The sequence below is a fragment of the Triticum dicoccoides genome, chromosome 5A (genome assembly GCF_002162155.2).
Source record: "Triticum dicoccoides isolate Atlit2015 ecotype Zavitan chromosome 5A, WEW_v2.0, whole genome shotgun sequence".
Taxonomy (NCBI): domain Eukaryota; kingdom Viridiplantae; phylum Streptophyta; class Magnoliopsida; order Poales; family Poaceae; genus Triticum; species Triticum dicoccoides.
Genome location: NC_041388.1, coordinates 282,132,295 through 282,149,874, shown reverse-complemented (window position 1 = coordinate 282,149,874; position 17,580 = coordinate 282,132,295). Strand labels below are relative to the sequence as shown.

At 41.9% G+C, this 17,580-nt stretch overlaps 1 protein-coding gene across 2 annotated transcripts; it reads right to left on the bottom strand.

The window, feature by feature from the left end:
- Nucleotides 1-452: 452 nt before the first annotated feature.
- LOC119301045 (kinesin-like protein KIN-5A) lies at nt 453-7,473 on the bottom strand. 2 transcript variants are annotated; one of them, XM_037577948.1, is made up of 23 exons: nt 7,305-7,473; nt 6,957-7,199; nt 6,382-6,511; nt 6,133-6,291; nt 5,577-6,050; nt 5,392-5,489; nt 5,136-5,292; nt 4,972-5,041; nt 4,168-4,244; nt 4,034-4,087; nt 3,871-3,951; nt 3,677-3,788; nt 3,122-3,208; nt 2,812-2,987; nt 2,580-2,741; nt 2,364-2,471; nt 2,118-2,276; nt 1,932-2,015; nt 1,545-1,750; nt 1,368-1,469; nt 1,183-1,286; nt 948-1,099; nt 453-868 (listed from the first exon to the last, which is right to left on the bottom strand). In XM_037577948.1, exons 2-23 carry the CDS (start codon nt 7,184-7,186, stop codon nt 662-664), a joined length of 3,189 nt encoding a protein of 1,062 aa, XP_037433845.1. In that variant the 5' UTR covers nt 7,187-7,199; nt 7,305-7,473; the 3' UTR covers nt 453-661. The 2 variants fall into 2 exon arrangements, with proteins under 2 accessions (XP_037433845.1, XP_037433844.1); XM_037577947.1 differs by having other exon boundaries at nt 1,183-1,292; nt 7,305-7,472.
- Between the last annotated feature and the right edge of the window lie 10,107 nt (nt 7,474-17,580).

Here is a 17,580-nt window from a genome sequence, read left to right as displayed (position 1 = left end):
GCTACTGCTGTTCTCAATCATATGCATGTCCGGCCGGATTCCATCGTCGCCTACCTATCGTGCAAATTTATCGTGTGTATAACACCTCTCTTTTTATTATGTTTTGAGATGCTTTATACTCCCAATGGACTTTTGCATAGATCTGACAGAAAAAGAAAAAAAAAGGACGTGGCATCAGACAGATTTGCATGTATTTTAAAGCAGCTAGATCGTGTGGTGGCCAGCTTATATGAGACATAGATATCCAAAAGCTTTCAGTTGATTTTTTCTAGCAGTAAACCACACTTTATTAGATTGTCTCGAGGTTTACATGTATAATAGGGGATCATGGGGAGCCCCTAGCCACACATGGCAAGCTTTCAGTTGATGACCATTGTTTTTTGGAACCGCTTCTTCGTTTAGCTTGTTTGGGCGAAATAATTATTCACCGTGATCTGCCACAAGAGCTCGTGTCCTTTTTTGCAGCTGCCACAAGAAATTACCCAACTTCGCAATGCCAGGATACAGAAGTGCTACAGCAGTTGCATAATAATATTACATTTGTTGTTGTCTTCTACGACAGAGATCAACTAGCTCAGGCCATACAGCCTCCAAGGTTGATCTTCGAACTACAAAATCAACCCCCGACATCTCAGAACATGTAAAAATTCGTGCCTTGTGTCTAGTTAATTGTAGTGAGAGGAACTCTCTCCATCTCAGTTGCCAAATCTAAGCGCTTCGCGTTTCCAGTCACGAGTTTCGACGGAGTTCTACTGTCCCTGAATGACTTGACGAGGTCTTCCAGTGGAGTTACCAAGCCCTCGATCGATTGGCTGCTGGGGATGTTAATCTGGCGCCTTGTTGGTGTTGAACAAGTTGGTTCATCCACCTGCGTTGAGAAACACTAGAAAGTCAGTTCCTACCCAATTGATAAACAAACTGGCGCCCAGACTGATATATATGCCCACCTTGTACTCATCCCCCAGTGATCTGTTGGCATTCCCTGATATCCCCAGCGTCTTCTCATGGTGGCTCCTTTGAAGGTCACCAAGCTGAGTCTCTGATGCGGCGATGATAGGTCTCACAGTCTCCCAGATCCCACGGTCCAATCTTAATGAATCTGGCAAGATACAGTTTGTAGAGAATGTAAATGCAAATGTTCAGTCTGAAAAGGGAGCAACTTTAGGGTGAGATATATAGTACCGTCAATAGAGCAAACAAGAGCTTCGCTTGAAACATCATTATCTTCAAGAGCAGTGCTGACAGCGGATGAAAATCGCATGTGAAGTTGGCTGTTTGCATCATTTCTATCGCTTCATTCAAAGAGACATATTTAGCATAAATCAAGTTTTCTCATCTTCAAACTAATCAGTGTGAATTGTAATTACCTGATGACTGAACCTATTGTTTCTGCATTGCTTCTTCCAAGAGCCAATACTGAATTTTGCGCATTGCTCCATTGTTCTGAGCACAATTGTGTCCTTGTTTTGCTGGAGAATGGGGAATATCTGTTACTTCTTGTGTTAGAGAAATTCAAGATCTAGTAGGCACTGTCAGAAACTTACCACTGCTGGAGATTCTCCACCAAGCAACATTTCTTCTGTTCAACAGAGGATATGTTTCTGTGAAATGCCTCTTTGGTTGTCTCCACGTAAGCTTCCCATTGCTCACTCATAGAAGATGTGAAATCATGAAACTTGGTGGTTTCAGTTTGCAAACTGTTAGATCGCTCAGAAGCCGTCTTAGCAAGGCTACTTATGTCATCTCGAACCTGGTGAAGTGACCACATATAACACACATCAACAAGTTTTCAACCTGAGGGTCACAAGTAATAATGTGTGCACTGGCGTGTGCGAGCACAAGGTCCACAACTGTAGCCTCTACATTGTGTGGCGCGATCTGAATATCAACTGATGGAACGAAAGTGTACTAACAAAGTAGAATGCGCATACCATATTTTTCTTTCTAGCATTTGATTCTGCTAACAACCCTGATACCTTCTCCATCAGATACTTCTCTTCATCAGCGGCACAGACCTAAAACCATATTTTTCATGTCAACAGATGTTGAACTATGCCTAATAAACTTTCAAAGAAATCCTTAGTGCAGAATTTACATATTCTACAACAAACGATTACCTCAAACTTCGTTTGGAGCTGGAGAAGTTGCTTTTGATGTGATGCCTGCGATTCCTCTAATATCCTTTTGAGTTCCAATGCATGAGCATCTATTGTTCTAAAGAAATTCATTGTAGTTGCTGAGATAGACTTTGTTCTCTCCACATTTCTAGTGAGTCCCTGTTTGAGTGTGACAGAATTTCTTAAAACAATTGTAATCACAAGTGAACATTTGGAGAGAAATTAATAATTAGCATCGTGGTAAACCTCATGTTGCTGCTCAACTAATGTAGTTAAGCTCTCTTCTTGCTGAGAGAGCCCATTTTGTAGCCCAATGAGTAATTGGTCAGCATCAGCTAAGAGGCCCTTCAAACACTGCAGGAACCAAATAAGACTAAGTTTACCAACAAACCATCACAGTAAAACTAGAGCAAGGTATTCAACAAATCACAGAAAACAAATATGCTAATGAAGTGTACTTACATCCTCCAGATCAGATGTGTGTGCGCTAACTTGGGCATTCAGCTTCTCAGAGCTTGATCGGGATTTGAGGTTGAGCTCATTAGCAAAGCCATGCAATTCTGCAATCCTTGAACTGAAGCTCTCTTTCATTTCTCTTACTTGATTTTGAAGTCCTCCAGCAACCTATGGAAGTTTGCAATGGTTAAGCTTATAGATAATACACTTGTAGAGACATGTCTTTGTGCTAGCATACCTTGCCCTTTGAGGTGATAAAAGATTGCATCTCCTCTTCAAGTACTTTCAATTGGCTCTCCTGTTGAGAGACCGAAGTTGAGATGTTTCTATGCAAGATATTCATGTCTTGAGTGAGCTGAGAATGGAAGTGTCCAACTATATTTTTGTTTGCATCTTCAATCGTGCCCTTCCTTTCTGAAAATCATAACATGGATGTATATCATGAAATTTGAAGTGAAAATATTCCTCTTGATTTTTCTGTTTGAAAAAAAATGATATTTAAAGTAAAAAGGGGGAGAATGGGGGGAGAGGGAGGAAAGGAGATGAACCTAATTTTGAAAATAGCCCAGATAGATCATCTGTTGTATTCTCCAGCTCAGTTCGAAGCGTGTGAGCTTCATCAACAAGAACTTTTTCTAAAAAGATTTTTAAAACGGAAAACACAGATGGGTAAGCAAAACACCTTGCCACCAATGCAAATATCTCGAAGCAAAATAACGAGCTAGTGAAATAAAGGAGCCCACATAATGAACAGTACATGGACAGTAACGTGTAAAGGGCTGCAGTTTGTTCCCAGTTTATAGTGTTATCCTTTGCGTATGTAATGAACTTCCTCCATGAAGACAATGTAATGAACTAGTGAAATGAAGTGAACACGGACAGTGTAGTATAAGGAGATGCAGTGTGTGCCCAGCTCAGTGATGAGCTTTGTATGTATAGTATAGGCATACATGCAAACCGACAAATCAGATAGTAAGGTAAAAAAGAATCAGTGTCTTGTATATGATAATACTATGGATTAATTCTTAACATATTACAAGATACCTCGTCTACCATGCTTGATAAACACTAACAGAAACTTAGAAGTGGGTTTTTTCTCTAACCTGTTTTAAGAAGATTTTCTATCAGATACTCCTTCTCTTTTACTGTATTGTTTGCCTGCATATACTTATCTTCAAGGACTGCTATGGCGCACTCAGTTTCCTGCATCCTTTTCTGGAAATGAATGAAAAATTATGTAAATACAAGAATGATCATTCAGACATTCCATAGGCATATGACAAGAAAACATCTGTACCTGCAATGTCTGAAGCTTATCGCTTAAGTCTGCACTTAACACTTTCTGAGAATCGTACAGTCCTTGGAGCTCATCTAATTGCTGTACAATTATAAATCACAATTTTAGTTTTCAAATCAGTAAGAATTGCAAATCCACCTCACCACCAAGAATAAAGGTATACCTTGTCTTTTGACTCCAAACAAAGCTCTAAACGGTCTAGCTTCTCTGACATAGCCTGAAATGTTTATCCATCATACTCAAGCAGAATATTTACAGCCTAGTGTACATGTATAAATAGCACGATGAGTATAGTACCTTCTTTTCAGCTTCATTGGCTAGGTATTGTTCCCCTGGAATATAAATACCATTCTTTTCCCTAGCAGCATACAGTTCTGCCATAGATAAACAAGCTGAATAACTATAGCGACTTAAAGTATATGGCTCTCAAAATGGCCTATGTTCAAGGTGAAGAAAATGTTTGCAGAAAAAATAATTTATTTCCAAGACAGATCCAAAATCAATCAAAATCTCCTCACTAGGCCTAGCATTTACATATGTGTTTTTATGATTTGTGTGGTGATCAAGGGACTGGAATTGGAACCTCAGAAAAAAATAGTTCCGCAACATGGATTTTAATGATAATTTAACTAGTTGAATGTTATCTCCTTAAAGATGTTTAGGTGTGTGGTGGCAAACACATGGTATGAAAGCACTTGGCTAGATGTCAAAAATATGAGAAAACATGCAAGTAACCCCTCATAATTATGAAACATTACACTCGGCATAATTATGAAGGGGAGCCTTGGCGCAGTGGTAAAGCTGCTGCCTTGTGACCATGAGGTCATGGGTTCAAGTCCTGGAAACAGCCTCTTACAGAAATGTAGGGAAAGGTTGCGTACTATAGACCCAAAGTGGTCGGACCCTTCCCTGGACCCTGCGCAAGCGGGAGCTACATGCACCAGGTTGCCCTTTTTTTTTTTTACACTCGGCATAATTATAATTATGTTTCAGAAAACAAGCTTATGATCAGCATATGGTTTAAGGAAGAGATGGTTGCATCGTGTTTTCATGAAGTTGATAATGCCATATATTCAGGCACACTTCTAAGGAAAAACATACCTTGCTTGAGGCGGTCCATTTCGAAGTATAAATCTTTGATGAGTGCAGATTTCATCATCTTCTGATTAACCTGGAAAATCATGTGCACATAATTAATTTCAACTATCCAAGAGGAAAGATGACTTTGTCATTCAGAATTAGTTTAACAGATACAAGAGCCCAACCTCTGGTTTGTTCTTGATATTTTTGGCACGGTGCGCATAGTCTAGTGTGCTTAATGTCTCATCAAGGCAATGCACCGAAGGCGCAATGGTTGCGATGATGCAAGTCTTTGTCTTTCCACCCAAGGAATCTCTTAACAATCTCGTCAACTTGCTATCTCTGCGTGACAAAACAGAGATGTCAGGTGATCAGCATTTTATTGGTGTGCCATGATTGAGCAGATTTTCATAAGGAAGCCCCATAAAAGCTTGTGTTTACCTGTATGGTATGTGACCAGAGTGCTCCACGAGAGTATTAATAACACGCCCAAGGGTAAGCAAACTTTTGTTGATCTCTCCTGCTTCTCTGGCTCGGCCCTGTAATAGATGACAACAGTGTAAGCACATCGCACAGCCTGATCATAGTAGGGAAACAAAAGTGAAATGGCCCAAGGCGGAACTCACATCTCTAGCACCTGACCGGGATATGTTCTCTGAACCAGCAAGATCAACAAGGTTAAGCTTTCCACACTTGATCATTTCTTCACCCTCTGGTGTGCATTCCTTGATATGGATGGTGATTGAGAAAATAGAGTGTGACCGACTACTTTGCTTGTTGAGGAAAGTTTCAGCGGTTTTCCTTTTGCCAGAACCTCTCTCAAGTATCTTATATATCTCACTGGCTGAAGAAACTACCTCTTCCTCCAGTCCCCTAACAAAAACTCCTCCCTTCCCATCTTCCATGAGTGCCATGGGCTTCTTTGATTTGTCATCTGAGAATTTAGACTCCTCTGGAGCTAAAAGATCAGTGAGTTCCTCGTTATACAATTCAAGAAATGAGACCTTCATGCTGTATTCTGCACTCTGTTCCTCGAGAATATCAAATATTCTCTTGACAGCCCTTGGAATAACACCAGCATCAGATGGAAGCTCGCCATCCTACACAAACACAGCAGCAGTTATAACTGATACGGAAACACAGTGCATCAACAACATCGGTAATTTGTGAACTATGAATTACCTGTGTTTTGCCCCCTCCTCCTTCCATTGTGTATGTTTTTCCAGTTCCAGTCTGCCCATAAGCAAATATAGTGCAGTTGTAACCATCCAGAACTTCACCTACAAGTGGAACAACGGCATGGTTGAACACATCCTGCTGTTTAGACTTTGGTCCGAACACCTACATTCATATGTAATGGAGTAATTAGACGAATGCCATACAACTTGAAGTAAGTGAGGTTGAAACAGTTTAAATGGAGAATTTGTTAACCTTGTCAAATACAAATGTTCGATCAATCTGTTTGTTTGCAATGTTCTGGGCAGCGGAAACCTCTCGCCTCTGCTCGTTGCAAGTGATGACCACAGGAGTATTTATGCTCAGCTCCTCCTTGCTTAAAGGCCTACATCGGCAATAAATACCCAAACCATAAGTTTACAGCCCACTGGGACAGTACACATTGTTCGTGATCCTAATTACTTGAACAAAGCAAGGACGGTGGCAACCAGGCTATGCATATATACAGTAACTATAGAGCAGACAATCTTCGCGACAAACAGAAATTGGTACTCTAGTTTCTAGTTTTATCAAAAATAAAAATAGCACGCCAGATGTATCCACCAATTCACATATGTGTCATTAAGCTGCTGTTGTCACTTGGGCAATAAAGAACAAACACTAGTGCTTCATATAGACGGCCGTTCACAGAGGAAACCCACCATTTATAAATTAATATCTGAACTGACTTGCAAATTCGGTAGATCACCATGTAATGAACAACGAGCAATAAGAGCATAGGATACTACAAGGGTTTTGGTCAGACGGAGACGCTCGCGTAGTATATATACCTGCATCTGAGGAGGACCTGGATGTTAACTCCGCCGCCGCCGCCGCCCCCCTTGGCAAGGGAAGGGGAAGGGGAAGGGGAGGAGGCGACGATGGCTGCGCCGTTGTTGAGCGTTCGTTTGGCCTTGGTGGAGGAGCGCGGGGTGTGGGAGGGGGAAGGGGACATGGAGACGTAGGAGGACGCCGCAGCAGCGTCTGCTGCTGGTGCCCTGCGAGGGGTGCTGGTCTCCATCGCCGGCCGGCAGCTGCAGCGGGGGATTTTGGAATCAGAACAGGGAAACAGAGGCGACGAGAGAGGAGTTGAAATGGAACGGACTGGATCGGAGCAGAGCCCGGCAGATCGGTCGTACCTCGACAAGGGAGGGGAGCTCGGGGACGGATCTCGGGCGGCGCCGGCGAGCGGCGGGCGGAGAGGAAACGGAGAGGCGGAGGGGATGGGGGAGGAGGGTTTGGTGCTATGTCGGGTTTGAATTGGTTTGAATCGACCGGCCGGCGTGGCTTATACAAAGCGTAGTGAAGTGGAGGTGGGGAGGGAGGGAGCCGTTATACAACACGAAAAACAAAACGGAAAAGTGGGACGGGAGCACGTCGAGGTCGTGCGGAGCGTGCGACTCCGGCTCCAATCTTAATTCAAAACTTGGTCGCACACCACAACTTGGTCCGACCCGACCGTTGGGGGCGTTCCAAATGGTGCACTCCCGAATTCAACCTGAAATGGTCACAATCAGAGGAAGAACAAGACTAGTATGCTTTTTATTGTAATTTTATTTTTTACTGGTCGTTCTACGTCCAGTTGTCTATCCTTTGTACTGGCCTTTGTTTTTCTCGATGATAATCAGATTTAAGATGCCCTTTGGGTGTCTTTATTCAAAAAAAAAAGTTCCTAAGTTCCAATTTTCAAAACAAAAGAAAGTTCCTAGGTTTCCAAGTAGACTGTTAGGGCATGTACAATGGTGGTATATAAATATAGATGCCTCATGATAAAAAGTAATTTGAAGCATATGTGTTGATTTTTTTCTCCTCAATGCAAACTACTACTAGTGGACATCATCAAAGAATAGAAAATGACTCTCACTACACATGCATCCCTCCTTTTCATTTCAATTTTTTCAACTTTATACACCAGACCACACTTTTTGTCTCTAAGCACCAGCCTCCTGGAGAGGATCCCGCTTCCTCATCCGAACCTACTTTTTCTGTTATCCGATCCTACATGGCATGTGAGGCATCATCCTGGGGCTATGCATTGGTCATGCCCTTATCTAGCCTAGTGTTTAATGATTTGGATACGCTCCCTTCTCATGCAGCATGTACTTGTTATTCTCGTGTATGTTGGGATATCCTCATGTGTGAGGAGACCTAATAGAGCCATTTAGGGCATCTCCAATGCCGAGAGTTTAAGTCAACGCTTAAACAAAAAATATGCAAAAAGATAATTATCAAAAATAAAATAAAATATGAGCTTCAACGCAAGGCGCAAATTCAAGCACTAATTAGAGATGTCCTGCAGCCTCCGCTTTTCATGCCGTGATCCCAAAATTCACAAAGCGCTAAGAATTTGCAAATTAATAAAACCGGGTGTCCGTGGTAAAACCGGCAGACCTCGGGGTAGGCGGTCCCGAGTTGCGGATCTCGGATCGATGGTAACAGGAGATAGGGGGACATGGTGTTTATCCAGGTTCGGATCCTCTCGAAGAGGTAATACCCTATGTCCTGCTTTGATTGCATTGATGGTTGTGTATCAAGTACAAGCTTGATCTACCTCGAGATCGTGAGTTGTGTTCTAACCCTAAGGCTAGGTGAATGAGATGATGATCCGTCCCCTTCTACAGGCTAAACCCCTTGCTTATATACACGCCAGAGGGGTACCTAGGTTACATAGTCGGTTGTTGATCTAGAGATGCGTATGGCGGCGATCGGAGATCTCCTTGGAGTACACGTCAAGTCTTCGGCAACGGCTGTTTTGATCACGTCGAGGTACGAGGCTTCCGGAGTCCTTATGAGAATGAGGGTCCTCAGGCCCGGCCTGAGAAACTATGGGTCGACTAGGTTGGTACCCTCTAATCATGGTGAGGTGTCATGTAGTCGATGTTCACATAACACCACTAGAGGAAAGACAACATACATCTCATCAAAATATCGAACGAATACCAAATTCACATAATTGATTATAACAAGACTTCTCCCATGTCTTCAGGAACAAACCTAACTACTCGCAAAGCATATTCATGTTCATAATCAGAGGAGTATTAATTATCATTAAGGATCTGAACATACGATCTTCCACTGAATAAACCAACTAGCATCAACTACAAGGAATAATCAACACTATTAGCAACCCACAGGTACCAATATGAGGTTTTGAGACAAAGATTGGATACAAGAGATGAACTAAGGTTTGAGAGTAGATGGTGCTGGTGAGGATGTTGATGGAGATTGACCCCCTCTCGATGAGAGGATCATTGGTGATGACGATGGCTTCGATTTCCCCCTCCGGGAGAGAAGTTTCCCTGGCAGAGCAGCTCCGCCGAAGCCCTAGATTGGTTCTGCCCAAGTTCCGCCTCGAGACGGCGGTACTTCATCCCGAAAGCTTCCTTCTGATTTTTTCCAGGTCAAAACACACCATATAGCCAAAGATGGGCGTCGGGGGCTTGCTAGGTGGCCCACAAGGTAGGAGGGTGCGCCATCCACCCTTTGTGGATGGCAGGTGGCCCCCCTCTGGTGCTTTCTTCGCCCAATATTTTTTATTAATTCCAAAATGACTCTCCGTGAAGTTTCAGGACATTTGGAGTTGTGCAGAATAGGTCTCTAATATTTGCTCCTTTTCTAGTCCAGAATTCCAGCTGCCGGCATTCTCCCTCTTCATGTAAACCTTATAAAATAAGAGAGAAAAGGCATAAATATTGTGATATAATGTGTAATAGCAGCCCATGATGCAATAAATATCGATATAAAAGCATGATGCAAAATGGACATATCAACTCCCCCAAGCTTAGACCTTGCTTGTCCTCAAGCGAAAGCCGATATCGAAAAATATGTCCACATGTTTAGAGATAGAGGTGTCGATAAAAATAAAACACGGACATGCATGAGGGCATCATGATCATCTTTTAGGACAACAACATATATTGTCATATAATTCCTTATGCTAAAGTAACAATTCGTTCACAAGGTAAAGTATGAATCAAAAACTTCATTGAAAACTAACAAACTATGATCTCAGTCATTGAGGTAATTGCAATTTATCATAACACCGGGAAGAGTCAATTCAAGAGCTTTTCAGCAAGTCCACATACTCAACTATCATATAATCTTTCACAGTTGCTAACACTCACACGATAGTTATGGGTTCAAAGCTTTAATCGGACACAGAGAAAGATAGGGGCTTATAGTTTCACCTCCCAACCTTTTACTTCAAGGGTAATGTCAACAATAATACTTTATGAAATCCTACATCCGAGGGGATATATATATCCGGATCTCTCCAACACATAGTGCTTGCCAAAAGAAAAAAAAGTGTAAAAAGGAAAGGTGATGGTCACCCTGACTCTTGTATAAGGGTAGAAGATAAAAGTAAAAGATAGGCCCTTCGCAGAGGAAACCAGAGGTTGTCATGCGCTTTTATGGTTAGATGCACAAAATCTTAATGCAAAAGGACGTCACTTTATATTGCCGCTTGTGATAAAGAACTTTATTATGCAGTCTGTCGCTTATATTTCTTCCATATCACAAGTTCATATAAAGCTTATTTTCTTCACACTAATAGATCATACATATTTAGAGAGCAATTTTTATTGCTTATGTCGATGACAACTTACTTGAAGGATCTTACTCAATCCAAGGTAGGTATGGTGGACTCTCATGTCAAAACTGATCTAAGGGATGTTTGGAAGCACAAGTAGTATCTCTACTTGGTGCAAGGAATTTGGCTAGCATGAGAGGGAAATGCAGCTCAACATGTTGGAGGATCCATGACAATATAACTTCTATTCGGATATAAGAAAACATAACCCATTATGTTGTCTTTCTTGTCCAACATCAACTTTTTAGCATGTCATATTTTAACGAGTGCTTACAGTTACAAAAGATGTCCAAGATAGTATATTTATATGTGAAGTCTCTCTTTTTTTATTACTTCCTATTAATTGCAATAATGACCAAAACTATGTTTGTCAACTATCAATAAATTTTATTCATTATACACTTTATATGTGAAGTAAGATCATTACATGATCTTTTTATTCTTTCTTCATATTTAATTCCCTCAAGATCATAGCAAGAAAGTAAAGCCCTCAACTCAAAACTACTCTTTATTATATATTGTTGGGGACGCAATAATTTCAAAAAAAATCCTATGCACACGCAAGATCTATCATGGTGATCATAGCAACGAGAGGGGAAGAGTGGTGTCCATGTACCCTCGTAGACAGTAAGCGGAAGCGTTATGACAACGCGGTTGATGTAGTCGAACGTCTTCATGATCCGACCAATCCTAGCACTGAAGGTACGACACCTCCGCGATCTGCACAAGTTTAGCTTGGTGACGTCCCGCGGACTCTAGATCCAGCTAAGTGTCGAGGGAGAGTTTTGTCAGCATGACGATGTGATGACGGTGATGATGAAGCTACCGGAACAGGGCTTCGCCTAAGCACTACAACGATATGATCGAGGTGGATTATGGTGGAGGGGGCACCGCACACGGCTAAACAATCTCAACTTGTGTGTTCTAGGGTGCCCCCCTGCCCTCGTATATAAAGGAGCAAGGGGGAGGCCAGCCGGCCCTAGGGCACGCCAAGGAGGGGAGGAATCCTCCTCCTAGTAGGAGTGGGATTCTTCCTTTCCTAGTCCTACTAGGAGGGGGAAGGAAGGAGTGGGAGAGAGGAAGGAAAGGGGGGCGCCACCCCCCTCCTAGTCCAATTCGGACCCAGGGGGTAGGGGGCGCGTGGCCTGCCCTGACAGCCCCTCTCTCTCCACTAAGGCCCATCTAGGCCCACTAGTTCCCCGGGGGTTCCGGTAACCCTCCGGCACTCCGGTTTTCTCTGAAATCACCCGGAACACTTTCGATGTCCGAATATAGCCGTCCAATATATCAATCTTTATGTCTCGACCATTTCGAGACTCCTCGTCATGTCCGTGATCATATCCGGAACTCCGAACTACCTTCGGTACATCAAAACACATAAACTCATAATACCGATCGTCACCGAACGTTAAGCGTGCGGACCCTACGGGTTCGAGAACTATGTAGACATGACCGAGACTCATGTCCGGTCAATAACCAATAGCGGAACCTGGATGCTCATATTGGTTCCTACATATTCTACGAAGATCTTTATCGGTCAAACCGCATAACAACATATATTGTTCCCTTTGTCATCGGTATGTTACTTGTCTGAGATTCGATCATCGGTATCTCAATACCTAGTTCAATCTCATTACCGGCAAGTATCTTTACTCGTTCCGTAATGCAACATCCCGTAACTAACTCATTAGTCACATTGCTGGCAAGGCTTATAGTGATGTGCATTACTGAGAGGGCCCAGAGATACCTCTCCGATACACGGAGTGACAAATCCTAATCTCGATCTATGCCAACTCAACAAACACCATCGGAGACACCTGTAGAGCATCTTTATAGTCACCCAGTTACGTTGTGACATTTGATACCACACTAAGTGTTTCTCCGGTATTCGGGAGTTGCATAATCTCATAGTCATAGGAACATGTATAAGTTATGGAGAAAGCAATAGCAGTAAACTAAACGATCATCGTGCTAAGCTAATAGATGGGTCAAGTCAATCACATCATTCTCTAATGATGTAATCCCGTTCATCAAATGACAACTCTTTGTCCATGGCTAGGAAACTTAACCATCTTTGATTAACGAGCTAGTCAAGTAGAGGCATATAGTGACACTCTGTTTGTGTATGTATTCACACATGTACTAAGTTTCCGGTTAATACAATTCTAGCATGAATAATAAACATTTATCATGATATAAGGAAATATAAATAACAACTTTATTATTGCCTCTAGGGCATATTTCCTTCAGTCTCCCACTTGCACTAGAGTCAATAATCTAGATTACATTGTAATGATTCTAACACCCATGGAGTCTTGGTGTTGATCATGTTTTGCTCGTGAGAGAGGCTTAGTCAACGGGTCTACAACATTTAGATCCGTATGGATCTTGCAAATCTCTATGTGTCCCTCCTTGACTTGATCGCGGATGGAATTGAAGCGTCTCTTGATGTGCTTGGTTCTCCTGTGAAATATGGATTTCTTTGCCAAGGCAATTGCACCAGTATTGTCTCAAAAGATTTTCATTGGACCCGATGCACTAGGTATGACACCTAGATCGGATATGAACTCCTTCATTTGCTGCTTCCGAAGCAGCTATGTACTCCGCTTCACATGTAGATCCCGCCACGACGCTCCGCTTGGAGCTGCACCAACTGACAGCTCCACCATTTAATAAAAATACGTATCTGGTTTGTGACTTAGAGTCATCCGGATCAGTGTCAAAGCTTGCCTCGACGTAACCGTTTACGACGAGCTCTGTGTCACCTCCATAAACGAGAAACATATCCTTAGTCCTTTTGATATATTTCAGGATGTTCTTGACCGTTGTCCAGTGATCCACTCCTGGATTATTTTGGTACCTCCCTGCTAAACTAATAGCAAGCCACACATCAGTTCTGGTACACATCATTGAATACATGATAGAACCTATGGCTGAAGCACAGGGAATGACTTTCATTTTCTCTCTATCTTCTGCAGTGGTCGGGCATTGAGTCTGACTCAACTTCACACCTTGTAACACAGGCAAGAACCCTTTCTTTGCTTGATCGATTTTGAACTTCTTCAAAACTTAATCAAGGTATGTGCTTTGTGAAAGTCCAATTAAGCGTCTTGATCTATCTCTATAGATCTTGATGCCCAATATATAAGCAGCTTCACCGAGGTCTTTCATTGAAAAATTCTTATTCAAGTATCCTTTTATGCTATTCAGAAATTCAGTATCATTTCCGATCAACAATATGTCATCCACATATAATATCAGAAATACTACAGAGCTCCCACTCACTTTCTTGTAAATACAGGCTTCTACAAAAGTATGTATAAAACCATATGTTTTGATCACACTATAAAAGCGTATATTCCAACTCCGAGAGGCTTGCACCAGTCCATAAATGGATCGCTGGAGCTTGCACACTTTGTTAGCACCTTTTGGATCGACAAAACCTTCTGGTTGCATCATATACAACTCTTCTTTAAGATATCCATTAAGGAATGCAATTTTTATATCCATTTGCCAAATTTCATAATCATAAAATGTGGCAATTGCTAACATGATTCGGGAGGATTTAAGCATCGCTACGGGTGAGAAAGTCTCATCGTAGTCAACTCATTGAACTTGTCAAAAACCTTTTGCAACAAGTCGAGCTTTGTAGACAGTAACATTACCGTCAGCATCAGTCTTCTTCTTGAAGATCCATTTATTCTCTATGGCCTGCCGATCAACGGGCAAGTCAACCAAAGTCCACACTTTGTTCTCATACATGGATCCCATCTTAGATTTCATGGCCTCAAGCCATTTTGCGGAATCTGGGCCCATCATCGCTTCCTCATAGTTCGTAGGTTCGTCATGGTCAAGTAACATGACTTCCAGAACAGGATTACCATACCACTCTGGTGCGGATCTTACTCTGGTTGACCTCGAGGTTCGGTAGTAACTTGATCAGAAGTTTCATGATCATCATCATTAGCTTCCTCACTTACTGGTGTAGGAATCACTGGAACTAATTTCAGTGATGAACTACTTTCCAATAAGGGAGTAGGTATAATTACCTCGTCAAGTTCTACTTTCCTCCCACTGATCACTTCTTTCGAGAGAAACTCCTTCTCTAGAAAGGATCCATTCTTAGCAACGAATATCTTGCCTTCAGATTTGTGATAGAAGGTGTACCCAACAGTCCCCTTTGGGTATCCTATAAAGACACATTTCTCCTATTTGGGTTCGAGCTTATCAGGTTGAAGCTTTTTCACATAAGCATCGCAGCCCCAAACTTTAAGAAACGATAACTTGGGTTTCTTGCCAAACCACAGTTCATAAGGTGTCGTCTCAATGGATTTTGATGGTGCCCTATTTAACATGAAGACAGCTGTCTCTAAAGCATAACCCCAAAACGATAGCGGTAAATCAGTGAGAGACATCATAGATCACACCATATCTAATAAAGTGTGGTTACGACGTTGGGACACACCATTACGTTATGGTGTTCCAGGTGGCGTGAGTTGCGAAACTATTCCGCATTGTTTCAAATGAAGACCAAACTCATAAATCAAATATTCACCTCCACGATCAGATCATAGAAACTTAATTTTCTTGTTACGATGATTTTCCACTTCACTCTGAAATTCTTTGAACTTTTCAAATGTCTCAAACTGTAGATATATCCACATCTGCTCAAATCATCTGTGAAGGTAAGAAAATAATGATACCCGCCGCGAGCATCAACACTCATCGGACCACATACATCAATATGTATTATTTCCAATAAGTCTGTTTCTCGCTCCATTGTTCCGGAGAGCGGAGTCTTAGTCATCTTGCCCATGAGGAATGGTTCACAAGCGTCAAGTGATTCCAAAAGCCCATCAGCATGGAGTTTCTTCATGCGCTTTACACCAATATGACCCAAACGGCAGTGCCACAAATAAGTTGCACTATCATTATTAAACTTATATCTTTTGGTTTCAATACTATGAATATGTGTATCACTACTATCAAGATTTAGTAAAAACAAACCACTCATCAAGGGTGCATGACCATAAAAGATATTATTCATATAAATAGAACAACCATTATTCTCTGATTTAAATGAATAACCATCTCGCATCAAACAAGATCCAGATATAATGTTCATGCTTAACGCTGGCACCAAATAACAATTATTTAGGTCTAATACTAATCCCGAAGGTAGATGTAGAGGTAGTGTGCCGACGGTGATCACATCGACTTTGGAACCATTTCCCACACGCATCATCACCTCGTCCTTAGCCAATCTTCGCTTAATCTGTAGCCCCTGTTTTGAGTTGCAAATATTAGCAACAGAACCAGTATCAAATACCCAGGTGCTACTGCGAGCATTAGTAAGGTACACATCAATAACATGTATATCAAATATACCTTTCACTTTGCCATCCTTCTTCTCCGCCAAATAGTTGGGGTAGTTTCGTTTCCAGTGACTAGTCCCTTTGCAGTAGAAGCACTCAGTCTCAGGTTTAGGTCCAGACTTGGGCTTCTTCACTTGAGCAACAACTTGCTTGCTGTTCTTCTTGAAGTTCCCCTTCTTCCCTTTACCCTTTTCTTGAAACTGGTGGTCTTGTTGACCATCAACACTTGATACTCTTTCTTGATTTCTACCTCCGCAGCCTTTAGCATTGCGAAGAGCTCGGGAATCGTCTTATCCATCCCTTGCATATTATAGTTCATGACGAAGCTCTTGTAGCTTGGTGGCAGTGATTGAAGAACTCTGTCAATGACACTATCATCAGGAAGATTAACTCCCAACTGAGTCAAGTGGTTGTGGTACCCAGACATTCCGAGTATATGTTCACTGACAGAACTATTCTCCTCCATTTTGCAGCTGTAGAACTTATTGGAGACTTCATATCTCTCATTCTGGGCATTTGCTGAAATATTAACTTCAACTCTTGGAACATCTCATATGCTCCATGACGTTCAAAACGTTGTTGAAGTCCCGGTTCTAAGCCGTAAAGCATGGCACACTGAACTATCGAGTAGTCATCAGCTTTGCTCTACCAGGTGTTCACAACATCTGGCGTTTCTCCTGTAGCGGGTTTGTCACCTAGCGGTGCTTCCAGGACGTAATTCTTCTGTGCAGCAATGAGGATAATCCTCAAGTTACGGACCCAGTCTGTGTAATTTCTACCATCATCTTTCAACTTAGCTTTCTCTAGGAACGCATTAAAATTCAATGGAACAACAACACGAGTCATCTCTCTACAACAACATAGACATGCAAAATACTATCAGGTACTAAGTTCATGATAAATTAAAGTTCAACCAATAAAATTACTTAAGAACTCCCACTTAGATAGACATCCCTCTAATCATCTAAGTGATCATGTGATCCATATCAACTAAACCATCTCCAATCATCACGTGAGATGGAGTAGTTTTCAATGGTGAACATCACTATGTTGATCATATCTACTACATGATTCACGCTCAACCTTTCAGTCTCAGTGTTCCAAGGCCATATCTGCATATGCTAGGCTCGTCAAGTTTAACCTGAGTATTTCGCGTGTGCAAAACTGGCTTGCACCCGTTGTATGTGAAAGTAGAGCTTATCACACCCGATCATCACGTGGTGTCTCGGCACGACGAACTGTAGAAACGGTGCATACTCAGGGAGAACACTTGTACCTTGAAATTTAGTGTGAGATCATCTTATAATGCTACCGTCGAACTAAGCAAAATAAGATGCATAAAGGATAAACATCACATGCAATCAATATAAGTGATATGATATGGCCATCGTCATCTTGTGCCTTTGATCTCCATCTTCAAAGCACCGTCATGATCACCACCGTCACCGA

What these genes read in the sequence shown, in the direction of transcription:
- LOC119301045 (XM_037577947.1), bottom strand. Translation starts at nt 7,186, where the DNA reads ATGGAGACCAGCACCCCTCGCAGGGCACCAGCAGCAGACGCTGCTGCG. An exon ending in CCAATGAAGCTGAAAAGAAG is followed by an intron (nt 4,088 to 4,167) that starts GTACTATACTCA and finishes TAAACATTTCAG; the next exon opens with GCTATGTCAGAGAAGCTAGA. An exon ending in AGAAAATCTTCTTAAAACAG is followed by an intron (nt 3,209 to 3,676) that starts GTTAGAGAAAAA and finishes AAATCTTTTTAG; the next exon opens with AAAAAGTTCTTGTTGATGAA.